The sequence below is a fragment of the Rutilus rutilus genome (assembly GCF_951802725.1).
Source record: "Rutilus rutilus genome assembly, chromosome: 12".
NCBI lineage: Eukaryota > Metazoa > Chordata > Actinopteri > Cypriniformes > Leuciscidae > Rutilus > Rutilus rutilus.
In genome coordinates, this window is record NC_140217.1 from 3,248,291 (window position 1) to 3,259,433 (window position 11,143).

The window sequence follows — 11,143 nt, forward strand, 5'->3', positions numbered from 1 at the left end:
GTTATTTACACCAATCAAACTAAAGCTAGGACTAATTATCCGGACAAACTCGGTCAGGACACGTGGATTGTAAAACCAGGACTGTCCTAGTTTCATCTCCTCTCCTCTTTACAGTGTGCAGTTTTCATCAGGACAGTCACTGTGTCTCTGACTGGTGTTTGTTTCCCGCTCCGGTCTCGTTCCTCTCGTGATGATGATGATGAACCCGACGGGCCGCTTCTTCCTCATGCTGGATCATCTGATGGTCTTCAGGACCTGCGTTCTGCTCTGATGTCTTCTTCTCTTCTTCTTTCTGCTCATTGATATGAATCTTCTGTTGTACCTGCAGATACGCCTGAACTCTGTGCCGCTGGGTTTGGCTCTCACTGAAGTCAATGACTCGACACTCGTACGTCCCCTCGTCTGATGGTTTGATGCTAGATAGACGGAGCTTATGTGAGATGTTGCTGCCAACCACTTTTACCACCTTAAAGCAAATATAAAATATGGTTATTGAACATTCACATTCAGCTAATTAAGTTTGGAAATTAAAGGGGCTGTATGTAGGATTCAGAAACCCTTGTTATAGTGACACCGGTGGCCGTTATATTGAACTGCAGCCAGTGACTTACAGTTCGTGCACGTAACGCACAAAAGACTGAACGTGATTTAAGGCCTTAATATACTCATGACGAAAATCTTTTTCATTCTTTGCGTATTGCAGCGATGTACAGTTATCGAACATCCAGACACGTCCACACAGCGAACAACGCTTGGATGAATCTGTAAATATGTGCTTCACACTTTCCTCTCAATAACAGAATAAACACACAAAACTGCCAGCGGTGAGAAAACAGCGGTTCAGAAAACATCTGATCATAGAGATGTGGATCTGAGATTCACCGGCATCATGACGACAGATGAGCTCATTAATATCACACGGTTATGATAGTCTGAGTATAAAGTATAGTTCAGACTCTTTAGATCTGACTATGAGAGTCTATAGTTTAAATCAGTATGACATTTCCTTGCATGACACATTGACATTACAGTACAGAATGGCTCTTTCGGCATTAACCTGAACATTGTAAGTATTAATGTCGTGTGAATGATAGAGAGGCTCTCGGGAGCGTAATCGTCACATGCTTTTGATTTTCCTGACAAAAACATCCCGAATCCTTCAAGTAAAAATCAGTCCACAGTCTTTCATAGACAAACTAGTCAGGGAAGGTCTCGTTTTTTAAGTGTTGTTACAAACTGACTGTTCACACATAAGGAATAAAAAATTCTTACATAAAGCCCCTTTCAGAAAACGTGAATTGCAGAGAGATGCAATACAATGATCAAGTTTATGAGCACCGTTTAATATCTATTGAAGAAATTGATGAACATAAATCAATATACAGGTATGCAAAAGCACCACATAGCAGAAATGACTGTGAAGAATTTAAAGAATAGGCAAGAGTGACTATCAGTATTTCAACAAGAAAAGCAAAACGTAATAGTTTGATCTTCTCTCTCTCTCTCTCTCTCTCTCTCTCTCTCTCTCTCTCTCTCATACATACATACATATATATATATAGCATCGTAAAATTTCTGAATAAAGCAACATGTAATAAATCAGAAAATAATGCATATGGAAACCTGAACATTAAGTCAAATTAAGAGAAATTTTTAAATGCAAAACTCACACTTATTTTATTCGCCCCCATTGGTGTGTTTTCCTGTGGAATCACCTGTAGACACATCAACATATCAAAACTAAAGCTAAGACTATCTGGACAAACTGTGTCCAACTCTGTCTCAGGACATGCCATATGGTTCGTAAAATCGGCACGATAAAAAAAACATATATTGGTTAAAATATTTCTTGTTTTTTAGAAATATTACTACACTTTATAACTGGTATTGAGTACATTATAATTATGTTTATTAATATAATTTCTCCACCATCTTGCAATACCAAGGTATTAATGGTCTAAAAATCATAATACGGTACACTGGCTGCTTGGTATAATAAAAAATATATAGTTATATATTTATAACAATGTTGGGTAGAGTTTATAAAGCATTCAAAACTGTGTTACAGTGCCATTTCTTTTCTTCAGAAACAAACTGCTTGATAATCTACTAAATCTATTTGGAAGAATAAGTATTCATCTTTAAAGCTGCAGTCCGCAGTTTTTCCTCTTTGTCGCCATCTCTGTTCGAAATCTGCAATTGCAGTTATTCGCGGAATTATCAACTGTACGTGCGTTGGATGAATCCAATGTTTTGAGGAGAATGTGCGGCTGTCAGTCACTGCGCCGGTGTGGAGACTGGCATTCGCAATCACAGATTCTACTTTTTGGAAGTATGACCAACATAAGAATTTTCACCGGAAAATGTCGTCTGAACAAGTAAGTAACATCCACTTTTGTTCTGACCAACTAAGGGGAAAAAAGCATTGCAGTAAATCACGCCGATTAAATGTAACAATCACTTATATCACGTCAAACCGTGCAGATTATACTTTGTTCTCAAATTGTTAATGTTAACAACATCAGCATTGATTGACTACATTTAATGCCCTTCCAATATTTGTCCTTGTTTTCACACGGGCCGGTTGCAGTCTCTTTTTTTCTCCTAAGTCCGAAGTCTTTCGCGTTTTACAGCGGGTTATTCTCCTGGTGATTGTCGTTTGAACCTTTCTGGATCCGCCATCAAATTGATAAGTTTAATTATATCAAGTGCTGTGAGAAAAGGCTATAAATCTCCACCTCCAACATCCTCACACTCATAGCCGACTAGCCGAGACTCTTCTTTATGTGTACAGATGTGACGTAATGACGCAAAGACATGCTCGAGTTTCCCGCGGAAATCCACCAGTACCACTGGAGTTAAAAACATTATTACAAGCTTACCGTTTTGAATCGAGCTAAGGCAAGCAGAGAGTTTTGAACACTGGCTGGTTATGTTCTCGCTCAAAATTTTATTTCGTATAATTTTTAACCCAAAAAAGCTACGGACTGCAGCTTTCATAGATGAAAACAACGTAAACACATTCAAACAACTCAAAGGTGAGTTTGCGGCTTTCCTGATTGGTTGTGGACGCCTGTGGCTCCGCCCAGTCTCGGCTGTGTCTGGTGTACCACCACTGGATCTCCAAAGAGACTGAGGATGAAGAAGCTCCTCTGAAGGAGCACGACATCTCCACGTCATCTCCAGCCTGAGACACCACGTCACGAGGAACCTCGGTGAAAAGAGCTGAAGAGGAAGAGATTAAAACTACTATTAGTCATCCTGCTCTCTATAGATGTAATCATACTGGTTCTGCGAATCTCTTCACACAGATGCTTTCAGTCGTGTGTGTAAGTGTGCATGTGTGTGTTTAGAGGTCTGACAGTCCAAAGCTCAAGAAAACTAATTGCAAACAGGACTGGAGATAATTAAGCAGATACATTTGAGGACAAACAATATAATTAATTCATTAGTATAAAACACACACACACACACACACACACACACACACACACACAGTCTGATGGCCTAAATGGACTCACAATGACTCTGCCGTTCTCCATTTCTTCATTCAATTCTGCTATTTATTTCTCACTGGACTATTGTTCAAGTCTTTCAAATAAGTGAATATTAATTGATAAGCTTCCCCTATAATCATACTTTGTCTGAAAAGGCAATGAAAGTTGTAAACTGCGGTGAATTGTATATATAGGTACGTGTTTGGTGTTTTGCAAAAACGTATGAATGCGAAAAAATAAATAAAATAATTAAGGAATAACGATCACAGACAATTATATTATTAAATATTAGCCTCATGCAAACCCAAAGATTTGCATTTTTATTAGCTTAGAAATGCTAGGGGACATTTTTCACTATATTTGCCTGGACCACAAAAGCAGTCACATGGAGCAATTTTATGAAATTGAGATTTATACATCATATGCAAGCTGAATAAATAAGCTTTCTATTGATGAATGGTTTGATAGGATAGGACAATATTTGGCCGAGATACAACTATTTGAAAATCTGGAATCTGAGGGTGCAAAAAAATCGAAACATTGAGAAAATCTCCTTTAAAGTTGTCCATTTATGTTCAGGATTGTGCTGCATTCACTCACAAAAATAAATGTTTTATATATTTACGGTAGGAAATGTACAAAATATCTTCATGGAACATGATCTTTACTTAATATCCTAATGATTTTTGGCATAAAAGAAAAATCGATAATTTTGACCCATACAATGTATTGTTGGCTATTGCCACAAATATACCCGTGCGACATGTGACTGGTTTTGTGATCCAGGGTCACATATTTGCCTGGCATAAAAAATCTTCGAAGATCTTTGATATCCTGGTAATTTAGCAGTGATCTGAAACTATTGCACTCAACAAACCTCAAGATAGCACCTGTGACAATGTCAGCATTTTGAGTCTGTGCAACATTAGTAACACACACACACACACACACACACACACACACAGACACACATGCACATTGTCAACATCTTTTCCCTTTGCATCTTTGTAATTACTCCCTGATTTCTGCTCTTTGTCTCTGTAATGAGAGTGTACAGTGTGACCATCTGTTGTCTTTGTTTGGAGAGAGAAAGACAGTTTCTCTGGTCATTAATATGCACAGTCTCTATTCGGCTGGTATAAAGGTTATTACCCAGAGTCTAAGATGGTGCAGCGTTACAGTCTGAGAGCTGATCTGACCAGTGCTAACACTCATATTTAACAGATCTTGACTGAAAAAGCTGTATATGCTCATCAGAGCCAGAGCATTTACAGGATCACCAGTGGCAGAAGTTACAGTCATCTTTCTTTTAACTGTTTATAAGCACTGCACATCTTCACACTGCTTCTCTGATTGATCTTTTTGTCACTCAAATGGGATTTATGAATTTCCGATGCAAGTGAAAATATGTCCTTTTCTTCTCTGCATTTCTCCTCTGCTGTAGCTCGAGTCGTTTCCTAATCTAGCTTTCTAATAAACCTGGCATTGTATACAACAAATATTTTTGGCTCTGTGACAAATTGCTTATGTTCCTCTAGGATAAAAGCGACTGATGCATGCATAAATGTAAATGCACATTTTATTTATGGGTGAAATACATGAACGACCTAAAATGTTTAACTACAAGTTCTTCTGCATTCAGCAAAAACATTTTTTAATTAGAACAGCTGCATTTGATTTGTTTTTTTTCCTTATAAACTGTATATTTTATTTTGTTGATTGTCCTTTTTGCATATTCATACTGTATTATTTTTTGTACTGTATATCATGTATAATATTTTGTTTTTTTCTTTTCCTCTTGACTTGAAAATCTACCTTTAAATAAACTATATTCAAATAAAAGTTACTATTATAATTGTTATTTTTCTATAGTGAAAAATGCAAGGTAACTTTTTCCAGGATTAATAAAAATATTGAAATATAGCATGATATTTTTAGAATATTTAAGTAATATTACATAAGCAAGAGGAATAACAGCATGCTTGTAATGCTTTAGAAATCATCCTGTATACTTGCGCTGACTGATTTCCCAGGAATATTCCCTCGGATCTTTTGGGATGTTCCTTGTTCTTCATGGTGACGTTTTTCCATGGAAATGCACTTGTGTTTAATTGCATGCTAGCGCAATCAAATCAAGTTAATTACGCATTCAATAATTGTATTATTTTTAATGAATTCAGTGAAATTAATTACATTTTAACTCTAATATTACAGGCAACATTGTTCTGCATTAAATACATAATTGCTCTCTAACCCAAAGGCCGAATGCTTGTTATTTGTGCGTGCTTTATTTCTTACCTTGTTTGATAAATTAAGAAATAAGGTACAAGAGGTCTTGCAATATTGTGAGAAGTCACAGTTAAAGACTGCAGTAGAGTGCCTGTATACACAGTAGATGTTAGTATAATGTGTATTTTAGGATGACAGGAACACTGTATTGACCAATCAGAATTACCGTGGACTAAAACTCAGTGTGTGAAACCTAGCAGCCTTGCTTACCAGTCTGTCAATGACTTAAAGAGATAGTTCGGCCAAAAATGATATTTAACCCATGATTTACTCACCCTCAAGCCGTTCGAGATGCATATGTCAAGCTTTTTTCAGACGAACACATTTTCAGTTATTTTAGAAAATGTCTTAGAACTTTCAGTGGTTATAATGTGAAGTTATGGGGTCCACCTCCTTCAAGTCCCAAAATGTGCATGCATCCTTCACAAAAGTAATCCATCCGGCTCCAGGGGGATAAACGAAGGCCTTCTGAGGGTAATCCGTGCGGTTTTGTCGTAAAAATATACATATTTAAAACTTTATAAATGAAAATAACTGGCTTCCAGCAACGGTCGACACGCGTTCACGGCAGATGGACTTGGACTTGAAGGAGGTGGACCCCATAGCTTCACATTACAACCACTGAAAGTTCTATGACATTTTCTAAAATAACAGAAAATGTGTTCGTCTGAAAAATGATTGACATATGCATCTCGAACGGCTTGAGAGTGAGTAAATCATGGGTTAAATATCATTTTTGGCCGACCTATCCCTTTAATAGGCAGCGTTTGCATGAAGGCACTGACTAAGCTTCAAAAACTGGCGACAAATGCATATTTGAACTTTGGATTCTGACATGCATTGTTGCCTTCCTATCTCTGTATATGGCGATGTTTTTCAGATTGCAGACACAGCCAGCTTTAAAAGCCTCATTTTAGCCATCAGGGCTTTTACTGCACCAGTGAATGACATGCAATGTTACAACAGATCTCTCTACCTACTGAGAAGTTAGCATTAACTACAGCAATTCTCAAAAGGTGTACCACTGAATGACAGAAGTGAGTGTGAGTGTAGGAAGGCAAGAAAAAGAAATAATAAATGACAAATAAGAAAGCTGCAGACACCAGCATGATGTTTGTTCCCTCGCCTCAACAAAGGGTTCATGGTTTAATCTCAGCTGGAGGAAGACCTCCACACAGATGAAGACAGACAGCATAGGTCACGAAACCCCCTGTAGTCATTATTAAACCAGCTCATGCTGACCTGAGAAACGGAGACAAATCACAGCTGAACATGATATGGCAAAGTCTGTGCAGCAAATGCTCCCATGTTTCAATATACCGGCTTTAAAATGGAAATGATGTTAGTTTTTATTAAATATTCCAATTAAGAACATTTGTTCATGTTTGTCAACTTCTGCAATGATAAACTGACAATTTATCAGATATATTCCAGCTGTGTCTTCATTTTTTCTTTCTCTAATTAAAATGGTTGAATTGCACTGTAAAAAAATGTGTAGAAGACTGTAAAAATGCTACAGTGAAACACTGTTCATTGGTTAACAGAAAGTTTCCTTATTATATACGGCAAATAACTGTGATAGATCTAATTTTACTGTAACATTTATACTGTTAAATTTAGTTTTTGGAAGTGAAAATGATCAAGTCATTGAATAATTTACATTGAAAAACCGTAAATTGACATTCCCACAATTCCCTGCGTGACACTTCACATTTGATGTATTTTTGTTTAAATAACTATGTTTCGTCATAGTTTTCTTAGTTTTTCCCTAATCAGTTATAACATTAGGGTTTTATGTTACATTTAATGTTGTTAAATTAATGTTTACTGTATTTTTTTAATTTCATGTGTGTTACCATGATGGTGTTTAGTGTTTGTGTGAATGACACTGTGCAGCTTCTATACATATTAACTTTGAGCTTTGATTGATCATGTGTCTCTCATCACTGCTGTGATTGGCTGTCAGTGTATTACAATGGTACAAAACAGATATTTATACTTCAACAGGTCGGTAAATTAACATTATATCAGATAATGAAATACGGTTTATTACTGTAAATTTTAAGTTAAGTCTGTTAAGTCTTTTTTACAGGAAATTTCTGGTAACCACAGCTGCCAGTTTATTTCCGTAATTGAAAAAAAAAAATATATACTCAATATAGCTTTACAAAAGGCTAACATGATGGAAAATCTATTTCCTGTAACTAACAAAAGCCAGTTTCAAAATGACATCATCATACAGAAAATCATTTTTGAAGGAATCAGTAAGGTCAAACGATTTGATGAATTCTGTGATGTTTTGTGGTGTTAGTCTCCTACAGTTTCTTCCTTAAAGCAGAACATGAGAGTGAATTTTCACAGAACTCATCGGATCGTTCACTCAGCTTGTGCACTTCACTGAAACACAAGACCGTATAGATTTCAGGACTAACTTTAACTTTTAATTGACTCCCAGTGGAGAGGCTGGTAATCTAACCTGAGAGATTCAAGGCATTAGCCGATCAATAATCCGCTAATTCACAGCTCTCTCTTTATATTGATCAAAGACAGATTAACAGATCAAAAATACACAGCATTCATCACACAACACAGGAGAACAAAGCAGGGGAAGCACAGTTACAAAAACCTGAGCGTGACTGAATTACTGTAAAAGATGGCCATGAAACTATTCCCATTCAGGGAAATTACCCACTGTTCTTTTTACACCATTGAAAGCTGAGAACAGAATGAAAAACTATGGTCATTTTGCAAGTGATGAAATTGAATCTGTCTGTTCAATACTGACTGTACTGTCAATATTCAATATATCTACATCAGTTGCCACGACTCAAAGGTCCACTGCCTAAACACGCAGCATTCTTCAATGTGTGAATGTAAAGTCCACTGAAACAGGAAACAGCTCCTCCCCTTTTTAAAATAACCAATAGCGTTTAGTTTATATCACCGCTCGGCCAGAGCCGCTGAGCTCGAGTCGTTAAGGCCACAGTTTCCTGCTAATCTCGAACTGTTTCTCCTCCATATCGCTTTAAAATATAGTATTCTGTGCAGAACTCAGTCGGGTCCGATGCGTTTTCTGGTCTGTGGCGACTCGATCGTATGATCCGCTCTGTGTGTCGTGTCTCTGGACCGGTTCGTGTGACACTGACGTGAAACCAGACTTTATTCGCCCCAACGGAAAGCATATTTACACCGTCTGAATCGTTCCCATAGTGCACTATGTGCCATTCACCATGTAGAAAATAATAAATGTGTGAACAAGTGATTTCAGCCGCAGCTTCAGCGTCTATTTATAATGTAGCTGGGGCGGGGCTTCAGATTCTAGAGAGCATTTGATTGGACAGAAAATCTGATGAGAAGCTGAAGTGCAGAGTGATGTCATCAAAATCATTGATCCATGTTGGCGGGAGTGAGAGACTGTGCATTTTTAATTATCTTCTAAATGTGAATTTTGTCATTGTTTTGGAGCACACTAGCTTATAGATAACAGACTACAGTAAAGCTAACATATTCATACTAAAAGCCAAAAAACGTCAATTTGATTTCATGGGGACTTTAAGCATCAGTTCAATGTCAAGACACTAGCTGTCGGAAAAAGGAAAACTGGGAATTTTGTGCTGCTCATGCCTATCATGACATCATGTCACAACATTAGCGTCAGAGATGAAGGCTTGGAGAAGACGACCGTGGAAAACCCTTAGATCTTACATTTTATTTTCTGTCCAGCTGGTTACATCCTTGCAGGACTGCAATTCAGTTATGTTTGGATTAAATTTGACTAAAGACATAATGAATGGCTCTTAATTCTGTTTATGTCTGTTTGAAATTATAGATCAAAATATAGTTGAATATTTGTCGTTTCCACTGTTGGTGCGTGTTGCCAATGGACCCTGCCATTAATAGAAGCTTTTTATTTAAATATAAACAGTTAAACATGTGGATGTAAATTAGCAATGTTGCTTTAATCTGGCTTGTTTACATTTTGTATTTTAAAAATGTTCAATAAAATGCATTGTACAAAACAATTATGAAACACAAAACTGTTGCAACCTGACATAAAAAAAAAAAAAAAAAAATCATAACAGTCTCAGAAAATACTCAAACCTGTCATGAGAGCACAGATTAAACTTTCATTTACAGTAGTTGACTCGTCTTAATGAATGGTTTTATTCATTTGATACCCATACAAAAATTACAATAATGTTATTTCTATTTGCTATTTAAGGCAGCTTTAACTAGGTGTTACCATCAAACAAAGCACTGCTAGAAAAAGTAAATTTAGGCTAAATGGAATTTTATAAATCAATAATAATAGCCTACTTTATAGTTACTGTGATATCTTCGACAATTTGCCCCAGTCTGTTTTAATCTGGTTTGAGTTTAAACTGCTTCATGACCTATTTCAGCTAATATCATCTATCATAAAACATATTTTCTTTACTAAGAAACTTTATATCAGCAGTTTATAAGAAACTTTCTAAAACAATGGTTTCAAGCTCTATTCATAAATGTTGAGTTAAACACTTCATAAAATCAACAACAGAAGCGCAAAATTTAATAAGCTGCCTATCCAGACAGGATATATTTGCGTTCTGAATCGGTTCACGCATGTATGATGCCCCAGAAACGCAATCTAGGTTGGCAGCTCATTTGAGACACATCCCACGACACTCAATCCCGTTTCATTAGTTCCCGTTCCTCACGCCTACCGTTTCCAGATACGTGGTTGTCCACCACCAAATTCGCGCTGATTTGGGCATAAATTCCCACCGAGTGTAAAATCCACAGCATCTCTCCAAACGAGCCCATGTCTGCTCTATGCACTCATCAGATCTTCCAGTGAACCGGCAGCCGAGCGCGCGCGTGTGTCGGTCGAGTGGGCGTCGGTGTCCCGGAGCGCGGAGGAACACACGCGGAGGGGCGCGTGTGTGTGATGAGGTCAGGTGAATTATCAATTAGGCGGAGGGATATAAACTGCTCGCACTATCAGGTGCATTGAAAGTCACCATCTCATCTAAGTGTGCAAACTAAACATTTCCACAATTATTGCCCCGGAATATGACTACTTTTCATTCAATAGTGGTGCATGATGTACAGATGGTGTGTTCAAGTGTGTGTTCACACCTTATGGTGTGTTCAAGTCATGTTGGAAAGAGTTGAACGCACATGAACAAATAGTGGGAAACTCAACTTTCTTTAGGCACCTATAGGTGGCATGTCAGTGAGACAAAATGGCGGACAAAATAGATTCAGTGTCTATATAAACAGTAAATTTGTTGAAATGATTTTTTTTTTTTTTTTTTTTGCATGTACACTGTAGCCTATGATTGTACAATTACGAAACATAGCGGTTAAATTTA

General features: G+C 37.2%; 1 protein-coding gene across 1 annotated transcript in view; it reads right to left on the minus strand.

Annotated features, from left to right (window-relative positions):
- The window catches only part of vstm2lb (V-set and transmembrane domain containing 2 like b), a 12,522-nt gene extending 1,900 nt beyond the window's left edge, over positions 1-10,622 (minus strand). The window contains exons 1-4 of the mRNA XM_084425163.1: positions 10,493-10,622; positions 3,055-3,225; positions 1,671-1,714; positions 1-466 (exon numbers count right to left, since the gene is read on the minus strand). The exon at positions 1-466 is cut by the window's left edge and continues 1,900 nt beyond it. Coding sequence (XP_084281289.1) covers positions 137-466; positions 1,671-1,714; positions 3,055-3,225; positions 10,493-10,592 — 645 coding nt within the window. The 5' untranslated portion in view covers positions 10,593-10,622 and the 3' untranslated portion in view covers positions 1-136. The remainder of the gene's footprint in view (positions 467-1,670; positions 1,715-3,054; positions 3,226-10,492) is intronic.
- Between the last annotated feature and the right edge of the window lie 521 nt (positions 10,623-11,143).